This window comes from Schistocerca piceifrons, chromosome 4, assembly GCF_021461385.2.
Source record: "Schistocerca piceifrons isolate TAMUIC-IGC-003096 chromosome 4, iqSchPice1.1, whole genome shotgun sequence".
Classification (NCBI taxonomy): Eukaryota; Metazoa; Arthropoda; class Insecta; order Orthoptera; family Acrididae; genus Schistocerca; species Schistocerca piceifrons.
In genome coordinates this window covers 60,224,594-60,246,253 of record NC_060141.1, presented here as the reverse complement: position 1 = coordinate 60,246,253, position 21,660 = coordinate 60,224,594, and the positions used below count along the sequence as shown (strand labels likewise).

Here is a 21,660-nt window from a genome sequence, read left to right as displayed (position 1 = left end):
TGTTGTGAACGTAATTCTCATCCAGAGTTCATATTATGCTGTTTTATTATCAATTAACTACATTTCACACCTTCAAAGATTGAGGTTACTGTTGCTTGAGAACCAGAATAAACAAAAGTGAGCCCCAGTTTTTTTTAAAGGTTGTCTTCCCTGTTTTTGTCAGTCCCTGCCACATTTTCCCCCTCCACACTCATTTTCAGTAAACTATGTTTTACAGACATTCTAATGCAGAATTAGCATTGTGTTCCTTGTCCACAACTACAGCAGTTCCTTAAAATAGGAAAACTCATTTAATATTTTGTAAGACCACCTTTTCCTTCTTTTAGAGGATTAATTTGTATTAATCCTAAACAAAGGTGTGAAGGATTTTCTTTCACTCCCCCATTAAACCGTCCTTTTTTTTTTTTGGGTGACTACAGAAAAGTAACTTGAAGCGTCTGCTCAATACAAACCAAAATCACACATTACTATCGAAATCTGCTGATGTAGAGCTCAATAATAAAGATTGATGTGCTAGTTCATCATCTTAAAACTCGTCTTGGATCATGCTGCTGTGAGAGTGACTGTCTTACCATCTCGGTGACTGTATTACCATCTCGAAAGGAGAATTCCCTTGGTTGTAACAATTGATTCATTAAGTAAACCTGAAAGAGGTTCATGTATCTTACAGGTTACCTTTCCAATTCTTCCTTTTGGTAATATTGTGAAAAGGATAACAGATTGCTACTTGGCTTCTAGAGGAGATAATGAGTCACAGACAGTGCAGTGAGAAGGTTTTGGGTGTTTAGGAGGGGGGGGGGGGGGGGGGAGTGGAGAAGAGAGAAGGAAAGGAGAACAAAGACTGTGGGTGTGATGCTGGAATAGAGGGCTGTGTGGTGCTGGGGTGGGAGCAGGGAAGGGGATAGGTAGGTGGAGGATAGAGACTAGAAAAGTTTGAATCCAGAGGGGTGTGGGCAACATACTGCAGGGAAAGTTCCCACCTATACTGAGGAAAGCTGGTGTTGGAAGGAAAAAGCCAGATGGCATAGACACTGAAAAAGTGATAAAAGTTCACCAACTGGGTGGTCCAGTGGTCTCTTGGCCACAGTTTGTCGGTGGCCATTCATGCAGACAGACAGCTTGCTAATTGTCATTCCCACATAGAAAGCAGCACAGTGATTACAGCGTAGTTTGTAGACCTCATAGCTGCTTTCACGCAAACCCTGTCTTTGATGGGAGAGGAGACGCCAGTGATTGGAATGGAGTTTGTAGTTGTGGGGAGATATATGGGACAGGTCTTGCATCTAGGTCTGTTGCTTTCTATGTGGGAATGACAACTTGCAACTAGCAAGCTGTTTACCTGCGTGAATGGCCATCGATGGACTGGGGACAAGAGACAGCTGGACCACCCAGTTGCTGAACACGCTGCCCAACATACTGTGCTTCACTTCAATGAGTGCTTCACTGCCTGCACCATTTAGATCCTTTCTGGCAACACCAGCAACCTGAATTGTGCAGGTGGGAATTTCGCTGCGGTACGTCCTACCTTCCTGTAACTCCCTGGACTCAACTTCACTATTCTCTGTGCTTACTTACTGATCCTCTTCCCTACTGCCACTACAGCACTACACAGCCTTCTATCCTACCAGCACACCCACTAGTCTTTTTCCCCTTCTCTACTCCTCTCCCTTTCCACTCCTCCTCCTCCCCAAATAACCCGATTGCACCTAGCACCCCTACCCCATCCTTACCATGTCCCTGCATATTCCCACAAGCAGCACTAAACCTTCCCCAACCCCTACCTACTGTCCCTACCCCTCCCACTCCCTGCCACTTTCCTACCCCCATCACCCACGACAATTTTCTACTTACGAAGAAGGCATTTAGGTGGGAAACTTAATTGTATATCAGTGGTTTCATTGTGCCTGTCTGCAGCTCAATATAGTTAGTAACAATGTAACCTTTTCATATTATTGTTGCGATTCTGTCTTGGATTTTCAGTTGTTTAATTGTTCATGCTATTTTCAGTTGTGCAACTTTCAAGCAGTACAGAATCTTGTAATAAGACTGTCCTTGTCTTTTTAATTTTGATAATCAGTATTTTGCAGCTATCGGATTAGAGTTTTGTGGCTTTGCTGAGAGATCATTACAAATATAACCTGATCATGTGCCCAATATGAATACATGTCTATTTAAGATTTTAATATTAAAGTTACTGAATTAAAGAAGGAATGTCAGTGTAAAATAATAACAGTAAAAGTCAAATTACTTAGTTGCATTGTTCCTTTAATATGAACACATTTCCCTAATAATTCCTATGCTCATCCAGTCTTCTTTAACAATTGTTTGCTTTTTTCCACATTAATGAATCAGATAACTGATCTTGGAAGCCTTTTCACTGGTGTTCTACTAACAGTATGTTTCTTCATGACAATTGCCGAGTCTCAAACACGACACTGCATGAACCGTAAATCTTTTAATTAATCCTGTGCACCTTCCCATGAAAATGTTTTTTTTCCCAACCTGACTTAATATTTTTAACTATTTATTTCACTTTCTATCATGTTCTGCACATTACTTATCTGCAGTGCAGTAGCATGTGACTGCTCTGTGCAGAAGCTCAACAGGGACTCCTCTCCCCACACTAAGGCAGTGTTTGATCGCTAGTGCTGGGGTAAGACGCTCTCAGTTCCTAAAGTTCCAAAAGCCAGCGACTAGTAAGGATCACAAAAGCAATAAGTCACATGAAAGATAAGTACTCTTTATGACCTCCATCACAATTTGCAGTTAAGTAGATAACACAGAATTGTAACCTTTCCTGGGGTTGTTCTCCTCAGGGCTCAGCATTTGTCTGCTGAGTATGGATGGGCTTGGTGACCATGGATTCCTGAGCTGGGGACTTGTAAGTGCCACCAGTCTTGTCACCTTAAGCTCTGGGCATGCTTCAGTGACCACTGTATGGTGCAGTAGTGGAATGTTGTGTGTCGCAGGGAATAGGGATCTTGGCTTGACCGCCCAGATCGCGAGGATGGTAAAAACCTCTATAAAGAGAAACCTCGATCTCAAGGTGTGCTGTGTGCTGATGAGATTAATGGCCATTGAGGTGGAACAGTCATTAGTGGGCAACTTCTGGGGAACCTGTAGCAGTCCAGTTACCAACAAGTGACGAACCTCCAAAAAGCTCAATCCCTCAAGGAGTACACAATTGATACTGAACTGCACAACACCATGAACTGCAGGAAAGGTGACTTGCAGAGATCTGGTTGACATTCCCTGAGAAGAACTGAAAGCTGAATGGTCCCGGAAGGCATTGTTGATCTGCAGAACATTATGAAAAGAGTGGGTGGCACTCTAGTGAAGTCAGACTCGTTTATATTGACATTCAGCAGCACAAAACTTCCAGAGCACATTAAGGTTGGCTTCCTTTGCCTTAGTATATGGCCTTATTTCCCTAACCTGATGCAGTGTTTTAAGTGCCACCACTTTGGGCACACTACTGTCAGATGTAAAGGAGAAGCCACATGTGGTAGATGTGGGGAAAGCCGCCCCTGCTGGAGTTTGCTGTTCATCTGTGAAGTGTGTCAACTGTTCTGAGGATCATGCTGTCTGGAGTAGGGACTTCAGTGTCTTTCTTGAAGAAAGGGAGAGATAGGAAATGAAAACTATTAAACATATCTCATATGGGAAGGCCACAAAGATCTGTAAGGTCATGCAGCCCCCCAATGTAAGCTGTCTCCATGGCGTCTGTTATTAATCAGTCAGTCCCAAAACGGATGCTGCTGCACAAACGGAGGTTACCAGTGTCAGCACTAGTACCTGCATCTGCCAGTGCACTTGTTCTGCGTCAATTATTTCGAAGCCCATACCGCCACACAAGACTGCAGACAAGTCTGTGGTTGTCACAGTTGTGGAGCTCCCTGCCTCTCCGAAGGTTCAGCCTGGTCCACCAGCAAGTGTTGCAGCCACAGTTGTGGCCCCAAAGCCCACTCAGGACAAAAAAAATGGAAGCCAAAGCATCAGCCTATAACAGAGACAGAAAATACACTGTCCAGTGATGTCGAACATGTCCTCTCTGATGTATCTCTTGATTCTTCATCAGAGCAAATGGAACTTGATGTCAGACTGAGGCAATCATTTAGCCCCAAAGCTCAGTCACCTCATACGGTAGGCTCCCCTCCCATGCGGAAAGAAAATGTGGAAGTGCTACTCCTGTGACGAAAAGCTCCCATCCTCCAGTGGAACATTAATGGGTTCAGTATCCATGTGGAGGAACTGAAGCTCCTAGCGCAGAAACGCCCAGTGTATATCTGTCTGCAGGAAACGCATTTTAAAGCATTTGCTGCCCCTGTCCTACAGGGCTGTACTATCTATTGCTAGGATGACCTGACTGGGGAAAGGGTCAAGGGAGGTGTTGCTGTGTTCGTAAATCATGCACACCAGTCCTCTGCTCTCCCCCTGGCCACTAATCTGCAGTCAGCTGCAGTTGAAATTCACGCACGTCAGAGGACCACATCACATGAGTGGTCCATCATGCCACTGACTTATCCGTCCCCAAGTCTTCTGGTTATCTAAGGTGGTGACATGTACCTTGGTGGACAGATGAGTGCCGTTCAGCAATCCAGGACAGGTACGCGGCTCTTCAACATTTTAAATGCCGACCAACAGCAGACAACCTCGGTGTCTTTTGAGTTACATGTGCCAAGGCTCAGTGTGTCATTAGGGAGAGTAAGAAAAGGTCATGGCAAGTGTTCCTGAACACCATCCACCATTCCACTTCTTTTACAAAAGTATGGGAAGCCATCCGGAGGATTTCCAGTGAACACAGTTATTTACCAATAGCCACAGTTCTGAAACAGGAGTGTCTCCAAACACCACCTGGAGACATTGCTCAGATGCTGGCTGAGCATTTTGCTAGAACTACTGCCAATATCAGCCAGGATCCGGTGTTTCATCACTACTATGTGACTGTAGAGAGGAGAAAATTAACTTTAGATCCACGAGTTCTGAGACGTACAACTACTAACCTTTCTCCATGTGGAGAGCTGGAGACTGTTCTGTCTGAGACTTTGAGACTACACCTGGTCACAGCCAAATCCAGTACTGCATGCTTAGACATTTGCCAATGGCATCAAAGGAAATCCTGCTCCACTGCTTTAATGTCATATGGCAGACAGATAACTTCCCCAACTCGTGGAGAGAGGCAATTTTGACACCTCTCTTCAAACCAGGAAAGATACTAGATTGAAATCCGTCTTGTCCTATTCAGACTAAGTTTTCCCAAGATTTTTTTCCAGAGTCAACAGGTGCCATATATTTAATCGATGAAAAGATTAGGTTCTTTCCAAATTTATCATCTAAAGAGATGGTCATCTTACATCCATGAATTAAATTATTGCTACTGAGGTCAATATTGTTGTGCTGTGTAGTAGATTAATACAGATGAAGTGCAAATATATTTTTAAGCCTGGACAAACAGTACTCACATTTAAATGGGCTCGATGTTTTCCAATATGCCATAGCACTTGATACAATATTGAGTATGCTTCAATAATTGAATGACATTTGAATCACATGGCATGAGTGAAAGGGACATTCGAGAAGCTACGAATTAGCCACAACAAGCAGCTATAACAGCTTAAAAATTAAAAATTTCATGAAATGCAGAAGAAATTAGCATTAATACTACCACTGTTCTTGTTATATTTGTACAAATTTCCAGTAAGAGTTCTCACACAGTACCCACCTGTATGGATAGATTAACGGTTGTGCTGATTTTTAGTGAAGCTGACAGTCATAGGGGAAAATGTTCTCCTTCGAAAAATATTACAAGGTCTACAACTTTGCTTCCGTCATTTGCCGATGGTGGCAACAATGGTAAGTAGCGGTTGAAAGAAACAGATTGCAGACATAAAGCAGTTAGCTTGGACCTCGGTCAACATAACCTCATTCAAACATTAGTCGATTTGTGTCTGCTTCATAAAGTTATTCTTGGTTGAAAATTTCAATTTATGAGCCTAATTCTCGTCATTTGTGGTAGGTGTTGTTTTGTTTCAGTATGAAGAGAACAGCAACTGAGTCTCATCGAATGCTCTCAGGTACGTATGGTAAGGATGCTGTTAGTGAAAGAATGTGTTGTGAGTGGTTTCAATGCTTCAAGAATGGTGATCTTAATGTCGTAGACCTGCATAGTGGTGGAAGAGAGAATGTTTTTGAAGATGCAGAATTGGAGACATTGCTGAGCGAAGACTCACGTCGAACTTGAGAAGAAATGGCACAATTAGTGGGAGTGACACAGCAAGCCATTTCAAAATGTCTCAAAGCTATGGGCATGATTCAAAAAGAAGGAACTTGGGTCCTGTGTGAGCTGAAACCAAGAGACATTGAATGGCGTTTGTGAACAGTTGCTTCAGAGGCGAAAACGGAAGGGATTTCTGCATCACATTGTGACTGGGGACGAAAAATGGGTTCATTACGATAACCCTAAACGCAAAAAGTTGTGGGGATATTCTGCCCATGCTTCCACGTCGACAGCCAAATAGAATATTCATAGCTCCAAGATCATGCTCTGCATTTGGTGGGAGCAGCTCGGTGTCATGTACTATGAGGTGTTAAAACCAAGTGAAACAATCACAGGTGTTCGTTATTGAATGCACTTAACGCATTTGAGCTGAGCATTGAAAGACAAACAGCCACAATACAGCGAGAGGCATGATAAAGTGATTTTGCAGCACAACAACGCTCGACCCCGCATTGCAAAAGAGGTGAACACATACTTGGAAACATTAAAGTGGAAAGTCCTACCCCAAACGCCGTATTCTCTAGACATTGCTCCCTCTGACTATAACCTGTTTAGATCAATGGCACATGACCTGGCTGACCAACACTTCCAATCTCACGAAGAAGTCACAAATTGGATTTATTCATGGATTGTTTCATAAGATGAACAATGTTTCCGATGCAGTATTCATACACTGCCTGAAAGATTGGAGAAAGTAGTGGCGAGCAATGGAAAATACTTTGAATGATACATGTGTAACCAATTTTTCATTAAAGCTTCAAATGTTGGGGAAAAAACGGTGGAAGCAACGTTATATGCCTTGTACTTGTTTTAATGATTTACCAAATGGGTTGCAAATGAACATTTCGATCCGTGTCCACATTTTGGAAAAATGGATAAAACATTAACAGCTTGAAAACAAGAGGGTAATATTTAGCTGAAACAAGAAAATAAGTTAATAAGTATTAAAACACCAACAAAAGAAATAAATCCTGTTACACTGACTGTAATTCCTGTTGCGAGCAGCTAGACCCTTCATGAAGACTTTACCAGCAGATGTCACTAGATTGCAGGACGAGCGAAAACTTAATAATACGACTGAATCGCAATCACAATTATTGTTACATAGAAACAGTGCCTGACAAAACATTGCATTTAGTGTTTTGCAGTTATTTCCATCATTAAACTCAATAGTACATTAAAACCTCTTACAGGTCATAGAAGAAGAACCAACAGAAGTCACTAGATGATGGGGCAATCAAAAGCTCGAGCAGAACTTGTGATTTCTTGAGCAGTGAAGAAAACTGCTGGAGCAGTTAGTTGTGCTCAAGCGCAGCACCATTTACAGCATACTTCCGATTATTTGGTGTAATGTGGGGAGAAGATGCATGAATTGTCAAAAACATGAATAATTAAGATATTTTCAAACACGTATTCAGGATGATGTCCACTAGACGGGTAGCAGCAACAGCATTGGAAACCAATGTCTGCATGCGCTCGGACATGGCTTGGCGCAGTCGTCCTCTGCTGCGGGTCTGGATTAGCGTCCGCTGCTGCTCTTAGCAGCTGGCAACTTGTGCTGCCAGTTCCTATGTGTGTATTACGTGTGCCCCTTTTTTTGTTATGCATAAATAATTTGCACACGAAGAATTGGGAGCACACTGTATTTTGAAGTATCGTGAAGGTTTGAAGGGGAAACGACAACAGCTTGCCTGAGAACTACAGATGTGGGGAATAAAGTGGGGAATGGGCAGCAAACTTGCACTGCCAATTGTAGGGATGTGTGCTGTGAATCTTGGCATTTTATGACCATCTACCACGTTTAAAATGCAGTTCGCATTAATCCATGTGTAGTCTGAATTGAATTTACCTTAAAATTAGGTAAATACTTAACAGTAGTATACATTTCTGCAGGAGACGAGAAATGTATAGATAGGAGCCAGTGGCGTACTTACATGTTTTGTGCAGTGATGCTGTCAATGTCATTGGGAAGTATGGTGGAAACAACTAGGGGAGGGGGTCAGCTGCTGGTTGTATGCAGCCAATGGGTTAGGCAGTGTGCTTGGAAGGAAGAAACAAAGGAATATTGTCACATTCTCATGCAGGGAGAGATGTGAAATCAGCTATGCGTGTGGAAAAAAGCTGTCTTGTCAGGTCCCACCATAGCTGGATCTGTGGAACTTGCAACATATTCAGAAGAAACAGCCAGATATTTGTGACAGCAAGCTTAGAAATTTAATTGGTGCTTGTTTCACTCACAGCAATATAAAGTGTGCTATTAGGTCATAACTTGATCATGACCTAGTAATTCTTTACATTTTACATATTAGGAAACACTTAAGTAAAGAACAGAATGGTTTGGAATTCAGCACCAGAAATACATTGCCTCTTCAGTTATCCCTCATTGGTTACATCAATAACTGGCATAAGTTCAGGAAACCTATAACATTAACTTTTCTTAAGCAGAGTTCTTTACATCAGTTAAACAGTTCATAATTTTGATTAGTCACAATATGTTAAAAATAAAATTCCCTCAAGGAGTATTTAAAAAAAAAGGTGGGGGGGTCGTTATTCAGGGTAAATATGGTATATTTTAGTAATGAACAGGACATAGCCAGCACTGTCCCTGCCCTATATGAGCCAGAGCTCCATTTCTACATATAAACACGTACTCTGAAAGCCACTGTACTGTGGGGGATGGTATGTTGTACCACCACTAATCAAGTCCCTTCCTGTTCCACTCACAGATGGGGAGGGAAAAATTAATGTGTGTGTGCGTGCACATCTGTACAAGCCTTAATTTCTTTTCTCACATTCATGACCCTTACCCAAAACCTCAGATTCAAATGCCAGTTCTCTACATTTTCTCAATAGCATTCATTGTAAAGAACATCACCTTCCCTCCAGAAATTCCCATTTGAATTCCCGAAGCACCTCCATAATATTTGAGTGCTGATCGAACCTGTAGGTAACAAATCTAGCAGCCTGCCTCTGAATTGCTTTGACATTTTCCTTCAATCCGACATCGTGCAATCCGAAACACTCGAGCGTATTCAACAATGGGTTGCGCTGGTGTTTTATTGGGGCCTCAGTCACAGATAAACAACACTTTTGTAAAACTCTTCCTATAAACTGAATTTGACCATTTGCCTTCCTCACTATAATTCTTATATGCTTGTTCCATTTCATTCTGCTTTACAACATTACACCTAGATATTTAATTGAGGGAGACCAAGAGATGACTACACTAAGCAGATTCAGAAGGATGTAGGTTGCAGTAGGTACTGGGAGAAGCAGCAGCTTGCACAGGATAGAGTAGCATGGAGAGGTGCTTTCAAACCAGTCTCAGGACCGAAGACAGCAACAACAACAACAACATTTAATTGACATGACTGTGTCAAGCAAGACACTGCCAATACTGTATTCATACATTACAGGATTGTATTTTCCTAGTATCTCTATTAACTTAAAATTTTCTGCAGTTAGAGCTAGCTGTCATTCATCACACCGTCTGCCCCCAGTAGCTGAGTGGTCAGTGCGACAGAATGTCAGTCCGAAGGTCCCGGGTTCGATTCCCGGCTGTGTCAGCGATTTTCTCCGCTCAGGGACTGGGTGTTGTGTTGTCCTAATCATCATCATTTCATCCTCATCGACGTGAAAGTCGCCGAAGTGGCGTCAAATCGAAAGACTTGCACCCGACGAACGGTCTACCCTACGGGAGGCCCTAGTCACATGACTTTTTTTTAATCATCACACCTATTAGAAATACTGTTTTTACTGAAGAAGTCTTTGAGCCGCTCACATATCTGGGAATGTATTCCGTATGCTCGTACCTAATGCAGCACCATGTCTAACACTTTTCAGAAATTCAGAAATATAGGCACCGCCTGTTGGCCTTCATCCATTGTTCGCAGGGGATTGTGAAAAAAGGGCAAGCTGAGTTTCACACAACCAATGCTTTCTAAAACCATGCTGATCTGTGGTCAAGCTTTTACTTCTTAAGGACTTCGTTATATTCCGTCTTCTGCAGCAAACCAGTGTTATGCATATTGGTCTGCAATTTTGCTCTGTCAGATCTTTTACCCTTTTTAAATACAGGAGTCACTTGTGACTTAGCACTGGGTATGATATTCTTGATAAATGTAAGCTAAGTAAGGGACCAGTGCCATAGAGTACTTTTTTTTTTTTTTAATGAACTGGGTTTCTATCTGGACCTGGAGACTTATGTTTTCAGCTCTTTCAGTTGCTTCTTTATGCCAGTAATGCCTATTATTATGCCCTACATGAAGGAGTCTGTGCAATGATCAAACAATGGTATGTTTGTATGATTTTCCTGTGTGAACAATTTTTTAAATGTGAAATTTAAAACTTCAGCTTACATTTTGTTATATTGTATTGCCACACCAGATTGGTCAATGAGTGACTGGATGGTAGCCTCCAACCCATTTAGGGATTATATGAAGGACCAGAATTTTCTTGGGTTCTCAGCTAGATGCTTTGCTAAGATACGACAGTGGATGTTGTGTGCTTTGCGCATCGATCTTTTTACATGTGCATTAATCTCTACTAATGTTTGCCTGTCATCATTTGCATGTTCTCGTTTGCACCGAGAGTGCAACAGTCTTTGATTCATCAGCATTTTTCGATTTTTTATTTTAAGCGATGGTGGACTTTTGTGTCCTTAATCCACTTACTTGTCACATACTTTTCCAGAGTGCAATTTACACTGATGTCCGTCCACTGTTTAAGTGGGATGCAAGCAACTGCTTATCTACTCTTTCAAACAAAAATAATCTCCTAGCCTTCATGATTGATTTATTAACTTTAGTAACCATAGTCACTATATCATCATGATCACTAATCCGTCTCTATAGACACTGCGATAAGGTCAGGCCTCTTTATAGTTGCAAGGTCTAAGGTATTTCCATTGTGGTATGCTCAAGACAGTTTTTGGAAAACGTATTTAAAAGTACTTCACAGGACCCCCTATTTGTAACTTCTGCAGTGAATCCATAGACATTCCAGTCCATACTCGGTAGATTAAAGTCGCCTCCAACTAATATTACATGTTCTGTATATATGATATTTCCATTACTGAGGATAGACTTCGTTTGATTGGTTTTAAAACACAGCAGAATTAGATGCCAAGGAAAAACATGCGGTAATTAACTCACTTTCACCTAAATCTGTTATTTGCATCCAGGTAACTTCAGTCACCCTCGGAATTGACCTCATTAGAGACAATATTTTTGTCCATTGCAGTACACACACTCCCTCCTCTGGTGTATAATATGGCTTTCTGATATAGATTTCATGACTCACTAAAGATTTCAGAGCTTAGTACTTAGTGTTTCAATCAGATCTTGGTGTCAAGAATAATTTGAATGCAACAAATTTCATGGAGAGCAGTATGTTGGGAAACTTTTGTACAAATACTTTGACAGTGTACCAGCTATATTTAGACAGTCAAAGTGTCTTCACTCTGAATGCGATCTGATTTTGCTCTTTGCATGTCGATTGTTGAGTATTCATCAGACTACCTCAAACTATCGGTCAGCCTAAAAAGGCCCTGTATGTGCTCCACAAGTACTTTGCTACCTGAGTAGCTGCTTCCTTTGAGTATTGCACCCCTTATCTACTGTGGGGAGCCCTAAAGCACTGCACCATATAACGCAGGTCCAGAAATCCACAGCCGTGACTGTCACAAACTCGACAGAGTCTCTGGGATTGGCAGGAACTGTTGTGCTGGCAAATTGAAGGTTGCTGTTCAGTCCAAAGTTTCATTTGCAGAGAAGTGTTCTCCTTTGTCACAGTAACATTCCTTTATTGTTCCTGAAAAACTGCATCAGCATCTTTCTTTTTCTCTTGAAATGCTTCCAGATCTTCCATATTCAGTGTAATTAGATCCTGGCAATTACTTGTTGTTGCAAAATGTAGAGAAACAGACCAGAGAACAATTTTCACATTTAATGGTTCAAAGTTGTAGGTAAAACAAATACTTCTTTTGCTGAAGATGACAAATTTTATTTCACAAAGGGCATTGAAAAGTAGGAAGCATTGAGTTAAATGTAATGATTTGCTAGGCAATTGTGTTACTTTCCTGGGTGGCCGTGCATGTGTTAATGCAACTGCGACTGCTTCCGGGACGGAGAGGTTAATCGACCTCAGATCGAATCTGCCCATTGGATTGACAACAAGGGGTCCGTGTGCCATCCAGCCTGAATGTGGTTTTTAGGCAGTTTCCTGCATCCTACTAGTTGAATACTGGGCTAGTTCCAATGTTCCACCTCAGATACACACTATGCCAAAATTTAGAGCACTTTCTCACATCTGCGCACTGAATTTGCTCTACACACAGATGGACTGGGTACACTGCCTCTGTCCTGGAGTGTAAATAGGGTACTGATGACCTTAGCTGTTTGGTCTATTTAAAAATTCACTCAGCATCAGCTATTCTGTAAAAAGGTTTTAAAATTATTTTGTGTTTCTTCGTCAGGCTGATAAAGTTGTTGAGCATACTTCATATAAATGAATTGGAAACAGTTTCGGAAATGTTTGTTCTTGCATGGTCCAACCCTTGTAGTTGCTCTAAATAGTTACATAAAACGAAGTACATTTGATATTTATGTTGCTCAGTAGTTGTACTTATGCAGCTGAGGAAAAAATATAACTGTGTGCCCTAATAATGATTTCTGCATAGTACAAATAATGTAATGGACAGACATCCTAATGTATTTGTAAACGTATTGTTGAGCGATGAAGTGTGTACCAAGCAGTTGGTGTTACAAAATTTCAGTGGTATTAAGGAAGTTGCTGGAAAAAAAAAGCAATACATATTTTGACTCATTTTTGTTCTTATAAGCCAACTGGGGCATACTGGATATCTTGTTTGGTTTCATTCACAGGCAGTCATTAAATGTAAACTGGAAATAGCTTGCCCAGATAAGATATAAAACAGTTGAAAGCTTTTAGAAAAGTGTACTTAAATTTACACGCAATATGTTGGTAAAAATGCAATAAAGATTACAGAACAGTGAAAATCGTTGTATTGATATTTATCAGTTGCATAATTATTTCTTCATTGCTATGCAAATCTTTCTTACATAGAAAAACTTTTGGGTCATTCGGCCTCTGCTTGCTGTTAGTCTACGCATTTTCTAGTATATGCAGTCTTTATTCAAATGGAATTACAATGAAGTGGTGAAGCATGCTGATTCACTGCAATTCTGGTCTATGTTGAATAGAATAAGAAGAATTTGACTTTTTTTATAGGCTAAAATTTAATTTAAGCAGTGTTCTACATAACATATATTGATAAAGTGCCCCTGAGAGAACAAAAAATGATGATGATGATGATGATGACAGAAAACAAAGGAAAAACATGAAAAGACAAACTGAGATTACGCAAAGTTATTTAAACATGAGTTATTTTATATATATATAATCTCCACTTTGGTTAGAAAGAAGTAAAGTTCTTTACATACTGCAAAGCCTGTGCGGTTGTTAATAACCTTGGTTCAGATGTTAGTAAGATATTCCGTACTCACATTTCTTAGCAACTTGGATTTAAGGTTTCAACAGTTGTGTACCCAAAAAAAATTTTGATTTACCCCTTCCACAATAACAATGAGATCATCATACTATACCTATAAGGTATAGGTTTTTGAATGTTGGGAAGCAGCTTTTGACTAAGATTACAAAAAGAGGATCAATGTAATGTGATACAAGGGAGACAAAGATGATGCAGGAGACATTGGAGAGAGGAGGAGGTAAAAGATAGTACACAGATAAGCACCTTGCCAGCAGATTGAGTGAGAGGAAGAGAAATGGGAAGTAGAATGAATAGTGCAATTAATGCGTAAGGGGCAGGCTGAAAAGAAGAGACAGGGAAAAGGCAAAAAGTAGGAAGGGGGAACGTGTATAAATGGAAAGTCCAGCATGAAATAACAACATGGAAAGAACAGTTTGCTACTCAACTCATAGAGGTGGTGTGTGTCGCAGACAGGCCAATGGAAAAGAATGCTTCCAGACAGTCATTCTTCAGAAATAGAAAACTCGCACACATTCACCCAAGCACGAATCTCACATTCATGGGCACTGTCTCCAGGTGCTGAGATGTAATTCTTGGGTGAATTTGCATGAGTTTACTACTTCTGCAGAACATCTTCGTCTGAAACCTGAAATATTTCTAGAATTCTGTTTCATTGTGCCTGTCTGTGACGCTACTTCCTGTAAGTGGTGAGTAGCGATCTATGCTTTCTGTGGTGGTAGAAGTTTGTGGTCAGGTCCTTCGTAACCTTCTAGAATCTGTTCCTGTTTCCCCCCCGATGAATGAACTAACAGTTCTGACAGTTAGGAATATTTTTTTCCATTTTAAATGCTTGAAATGACACCATCTGAAGGTAAGTAATAGCTAACCATTTAGTTGGCTTAAAAGTGTAAAAGATCGCACTGTGAAGCTTCTGTGACAAAGCAGTCATTGTTACCATTATGCAAACTTAAGATTTAGATGTTAAATGAAAACCATAATAAATTTGAGAGATGTAGTGAATACTTTCTGTTTTATTTTTTCATTTCATTTTTTCCAGCCTCATCCCAACTTGAAACCAATGGCATATGCAAATGCTCTGATGCGTTACATTGTGTAGTGTATTCCTTTGAAATACACATACGTAAGAGGAAGTGCCAATACAATTATCTTTGTCAGAATCAAAGATATTAAGGAATAGGTGCTTTCGAAGGACTTTTGGACTCAACGTTGTTCCCTGTTTTAGGAATGTTCGAAGATCAAGTTGAGAAAAAATGCAGTTATTTTAGAAGCCTAAAAGAATATTATTTTAAATCAATGACATTAGTTTAAAATCTGTGCCACAACACAATGTCACTGTGAAAATTTTTATAACTGTGTTCAACAACAGTTAAGTGTAATTAAAAGCTTGTTCGCAGTTTTGTTTCCAGACTTTGTGAAAGAGTTTTTTATAGCACAGGATTTTTAATTTCCATTTACCTTGCTACATAAATCCTGTGTAATTATACAACTTCTTATTTAAAGCTTCATAATACCTCCCATTGTGAAAGAAATGTTTTATTTTAATGTTTCAAGTAGTAATATTTGTGTTTGTTTTGTAAAGAAAAATAATCATTGTGATCATTATTATATTACCATCATCACACCATCCAAAAACTTTTGTTAAAATAAAATTGAAAGCTTATCACTGTGTTAATGATTTTGATTATCAAAGTCAAAAATAATTAGTTTTTAAAACCTGATTTTACATGAGTGTGTGTGAGTGAGTGAGAGAGAGAGAGAGAGAGAGAGAGAGAGAGAGAGAGAGAGAGAGAGAGATATGGATGGATGGATGGATGGATGGATGGATGGATGGATGGCCAGTGTTACATGCTAGATGTGCTGCTGTTTTCAGTTGCCGGAATTGTATCAAGAAAGTGTCGTCCTACAGACCTATTGCTAGTAGTTGTGTTAGGAACAGTTTCTTGAGTCAATGTTGTGCCTTTCTGGAAGAGTCCTTCACTAATTTTTTTCAGACTGTTCCCACTCAGATAATTCCTCTTCCAGTCCAATATCATTAAATTCTCCCTCTAGAGCTCTCAAAATTTTTTGGCCAATCAAAAAACATGACATATTTTCAACAGAATTATAATGAAACCTAACATGTGCTCACACGAATCTCACAACAACACAACCACACAATTGATGTTCTTCAATTTTTTTGTAAACCTGTTACTATTACTGCTTGTGAGCACTGAGAATATGATTTCCTACCTGGCCTGCCCTCTCCCCCCCCCCCCCCCCTCTCCCCCCGCCCTCTCTCTCTCACCCCCCCCCCCCCACACACACACACACACACACACACACACACACACACACACACACACACACACCTCCCCCCCTTTCCATCATACTTTGCTCTGTAGTTTGTTGAACAGCAGTCATTTTTCCATGGTTTTTGCCTGTAAGGTTCATATCTCACAAGGCAAAACATTCACTTTCAGGCACATTGCAAACCTTGTTATCCATGTATTTTGTTTACCAATGTACTTTGAGACCATTTTTGTAACGAAGCACGATCTCTCAGCAAAGCCACCAAACCCTTTTCTGCTCATCCAGTCATCGTCAGCAATTTTCATCAGTAAAATTCTATGAGCAACTGCTTTCCTAATTTAGGAAAGTGGGAAGTAAATTTATAGTTAAAAAGAACATTTTCAATGAATGGAAAATTGTCAGATACTAAGATTTGAGCCAATGTACAATTTCTTGAACTGTGCAAGGACAGCAGTCGCTAGCGAAATACTGTCATATGATGTTGAATAGTTATCATCATTAAATTCATGATTATCAGCACCATTCACAAGAACTTGCAGATGTGATAAATAGGAGTGGAAGCAAAAGCAAGGAAGTGAATGTACTTCTGATTGTTTACAATGTACAGTTCCTAGACGCCAAACAGAATATGAAAAATGTAGTTAGAAACAAGCACTACTAGCAGTCTTAGTTGATTTATTAATCTTTGGTGTAACAAAAATGTAAAAAAGCGTAAGAGTTTTTTGTTTAAATTAACTAAATATAATCCACCTTTTCATTTCTAAAGCAGAATTACAAACCCCCCTCCCTTCCCCCTGACTTTGACTTGGTGTTGGACTGTTTTTTTCTCATCATGGGATAATAAATGGTCTCCAAATGGTTGGAAACCAGTGCTGTAAGATAATCATCCTGTTGGATAACTTTGTGGGTAACAAACATTCAGTAACATGCACTGCAGACAATGTGACGAATGAGTTCCTGCAACAATCTTGACTGTAGTCATGCCAGACTGACAGCTAAATAACAATATTAGCTTGTGGACCCTGCAGTCACATTACTGTCATGGAAATTAGTGGCGTTTATTCCAAGATCTCGGACAGGTTCTGTCTAGGTTCAACATTTTTCACGTATTGTGCCAAACTGTTCGGAAAGTGACAGCTGAGTCAAGTATATCAAGAATAGAGCTTTTGGAGGCCTTAGTGTTATATTTTCAGGGATGTTGGTATTCGTTGATTGAGATTTATTGCTTGCAGGAATTCAGCAGTGAAGCATTGAGATCCATACAAATACTTGAAGCACTGAAATACGTACGAATACTTCCATGTCTGCAATTTTCTTATAAACTTTGTGCCAAATAAATGTGCGTTTTTTACACATACAGCTTTTTCTAAAACTTTTTACTTTGGAATAATAAATTGCAGAACTTAAGAATCAATATAAAAGTTTGTGTAGTGAAACAGGGAGTTTCATAATATCAAATAGGATGTGGTATTAGTAATACCTTCAGCTGGTAGAACTCACCAGTTCTTCAACAAGTTCTTCCTGAAAATTGCTTTTTACAAAGAACTACTATTCATCTGTTAGGGAAGATTATGTGGTTTTGTTTGTCAGATTACAAGTAGACTTGAATTCCCAACTCTACAACTCGTTATTAATTCAAGTATGACTGAACTGATCAAGCCTAGTTTTAGAGTTCTCCTTCAACACTCTCAGATCAGATAATCATTGACCATTGTCGTGGAGTGGCTCCACTGTGAGACGCACAGCTCTGTAGATTCTGTGGCTATTTGCAATGATGCAGTTTCAGCATAAGATGGTCTAACAAAAATTTAAACACAATGAACCGAGAATTGGTTCAGTACTCCGACTGACCCTAATAACATAAATTAAACTTGGTTGCCTACCGATTAGCCACAATTTCTCAATTATATCAGCTGTTACAGGACAGATGTTTTACGAACTGACGAATTATTAATTCACTTAATTGTACCCTCACAGCAGAAATAAATTAGGATGTGTTTCCTCATTACTGAAGAATGTAGCACATAAACTCAAATATAGACTTTATGAAATGAAAAACAGTGTACCAAATTTTAAGGATAGTGTGTTAATGCTTGCCATTTCCATGGCACTTGTTTAGGCACGTATTTCTCCACAGATGTGATAAATCGTGTGCACTACAGAGGACTCTGCTGGTAATGGTGGGGTACAAGGCTGGTGAACCTGGTGTTTCATTATCAATAAACAGTTTAAAAACAGAAGGGAAATTAACAGCAAGCGATGTGGTGCAGTGTTTAGCACATTAGACTCATATTCGGGAAGGGGATTCAAATTCCCATCTAGCCATGCAGATTTAATTTCCCTAAATGACTTAAGACAAATGCTGAGAGCATTCCTGTGAAATGGGTATGGCCAATTTCCTTCCCTAATTTGACCTTGTGCTCCGTCTGTAATCACCTCACTGTTGACAAGACATTAAACTCTAATCCTCATTGCATTAATTCACTCAAAACAGAATAGTCAGAAATTGGAGAAGGAAGAAAGAAAACTTTGATCAGTTTTTGTTTTCTCATTTTGTGGGCATGCTATCATCTTGTACAGTTTTTCTTAGTGCACCCCTATCACAGGTGCATTCTTTGTAATTACCCACCAAAGTTAATTTCTTTCATATTTTATTAGGGAATTGTGATCAATTGATTACATTTGTTATTTGATAATATTTTTGTGATTTAGGGCCAAAAACTATGATGGTAACTGCATTTCCCACACCCCATTTGTGAGATGTTGTGGGTTACTATTACATTTCAAACAGTAATAGGAAACAGCATTTTGTGTTTTTATTTTACTTACCACAATATGAAAACAATGCTAGATACTTCGTTTATCACACAATAAATAAATTAGCTGGTAAGTCATAATATATTCATTAGAAACAAAGCAATGTGTACAAACTTTGCAAGCAACTGTAGTGATCTCACAAGAGACTGTTGCAGCAGTTTTTATACACCTGGTACAGCATAGGGCACAAAAAGGGCCTTTAAAGTAAGGTGGTTTTATGGGACATATACTTCCCAGGGCCTAAAAACTAATTTTGCAACAAACAGAAACTACAACTGGTGGACTTTCACTAGGTGTCGGCAGCATACAGAGGTGGAATGATTTATTCTCATAAGTATAGTAAATAGATACAGTTATTGGTAAGTATATTTACCATGGCTAGTGAAAAGTTAGTGACACAATGTGTTGTGGGGCGCTGCAACTACTAAACACTGACATCATGGTATCTGTGTAGCTGTGTACCCTTACCCGCTGGCAGCCACGCGCATTTCAGCACTGGTAATATGTCATCACCAGTCACAGATCTGTTGCTCAGTTCTCCAGCCCTCACAGAAGTTACTGATTTACATTCAACCCCACTCTGTATGCATCTGTCAAATGGAGCAGTTTCTGAATGAAAGCTGCCAAAATGGATGATCAGCAGAGCAAACTGGGTGCTGTTCAGCCAGCTAGCTGTTTTTGAGCATAGAGACAGTATCCAGGACTTGGTGTTTGAAATCACAAACATGATTCACTGTGACACTGATTTATCTATTCCAGAGTTAATGAATATGTGGTATTCAAGAAATGTCAGTCTTATTAACATTAAGCAATTTCCTCATTACATTCTTGACAAATGAGAATAGTGTCATCGAAGAGAAACAGTACAGTACTGTGGAGAAGTAATTGACTGGTCAGAGGAAGAGTGAGGTAGAAAGAAAACCACTAGAATATGCTGAGAGAGAAGCTGTGCCAATTGATCAGACAGAAAGCTTTAATCTCCTCTTGAATGCAGAGCAGTTTTTGGGTGAGACAGAGATCACGGGGTAATTTGTTCCACAGTCATTCATCTGAAGTGTAGCAAGATTTAGTCTTATGCAAAGGTACAGTCAAAATGCTGGATATAGCTGATCTGCTTAAACAGTTATGAAATTTTTAGGTATTTGACACGTTAGGTGTACTGAGGACATCGGTGATGAAGAAATCAGTAAACAGAGAAAGTAAAAATCGCTTGGCTTATCTGGCTGCATCCAACGTGAGTACAAGAAAATAAAAATCTTCTTAGGATATAATCTGTGTCTCGGTAGAGTGATCAGTGGCACTCAGATGTGCAGAACTGTGATAGTTTAAATACTGACAAATGGTAGGAAATCTTGCTGCCTTTTAGGAAAGGACGGGAAGGTCACGGCAATTTCGCCCGACTTTTATGGACTATTCCCCACAAGTACAGGAAGCCATCAGCAGGATTTCTGATAAGTGCAGTTGACCGCTTATAGCAGGTGAGCTGAAGCAGGGGTGTCTCCAGATGTCTGGGGACACTGCCCACTGGCAGAGCGCTAAGCGATAACTACAACCACTAACAGTCAGGATCCAGTGTTCTGCTGCTATTGTATGATGACAGAGACAGGTTTGTTGGCGGAATGAGCCATTCAGAGTTGGATAACTGTCCTTGCTCCACATGGGAGCTATCAGCACTGTATGCAGGTAGTATATACAGCACCTTGGTGTGACTGTATCAGCACTCAAGATTATGAAAGCATCCTAGAATATTTTAATTAAGTTTTATTCACAGAAAAATTTAGACAGTGGGCGAATAAATGCCATATTACATTGCCTGTATTGTTAAGAAGTATGATACAGTGTTCCTTCGAAGATGCATGCGTGTCACGTCATGTACACTGACTGAAAAAAAAAAAAAATCGCAACACCAAAAAAACAATTAATGAAGAGTAATAAACTTTCGGGAATACATTTGTCTAGGTAACATACTCGTACTTAAATTATTAACATTGCAAGATCACATTTTAAAGTAAACGTAAGATAAGCCATTGTAAATGTAAAATGCTCATACATTAATAACTGATGAAACCGTCAGAATGTTGAATGCAAACGTGCATACATTGTTTTGTACAGGTACCAGATGTTAGTTTGTGGTAAGAGGTTCCATGCCTGTTTGCATTCGGTCGGCCTATACAGGGACAGTGTATACTGTTTGTGGATGTTCCATATATGCTGGACTGGAGACAGTAGAGCATGTTGCAGCAATATGTGGGCGAGCTTTATCCTATCGGAAAATGGCCCCTGGAATGCCGTTCATGAATAGCAGCACAATAGGTCAAATCACCAGACTGACGAATAAATTTGCAATCAGTGTGTGTCGGAAGTGCTCCTGTTGTCAGAGAATATCGCAACCCAGACCATAACTCCCGGTGTAGGTCCAATGTGTCTAGCACGCAGACAGTTTGGTTGCAAGCCCTCAACTAGTTCCTCATAATCAACACATGGCCATCACTGGCACAGAGGCAGAAACAGCTTTCATCATAAAACACAGCAGACCTCCACTCTGCCCTGCTATGAGCTCTCGCTTGACACCACTGAAGTCGCAAAGGGCGATGGTTTCAGGTCAGTGGAACGCACAATACAGGGCATCTGGCCCAAAGCTGTCCTTGAAGTAACAGAATTGTAACAGGTCGTTGTGTCACTATGGTACCAACTGCAGCTCAGATTGCTGCTGCAACTGCAGTACGATGCTCCAGTCATACGCCGA

The 21,660-nt window shown here is 40.1% G+C and overlaps 1 protein-coding gene across 1 annotated transcript in view; it reads left to right on the top strand.

The window, feature by feature from the left end:
* The window catches only part of LOC124795381 (serine/threonine-protein phosphatase 5), a 103,793-nt gene extending 88,325 nt beyond the window's left edge, over window positions 1-15,468 (top strand). Inside the window, exon 11 of the mRNA XM_047259391.1 lies at window positions 14,845-15,468. Within this exon, the coding sequence (XP_047115347.1) occupies window positions 14,845-14,904 (60 nt within the window). The 3' untranslated portion in view covers window positions 14,905-15,468. The remainder of the gene's footprint in view (window positions 1-14,844) is intronic.
* Window positions 15,469-21,660: the final 6,192 nt, after the last annotated feature.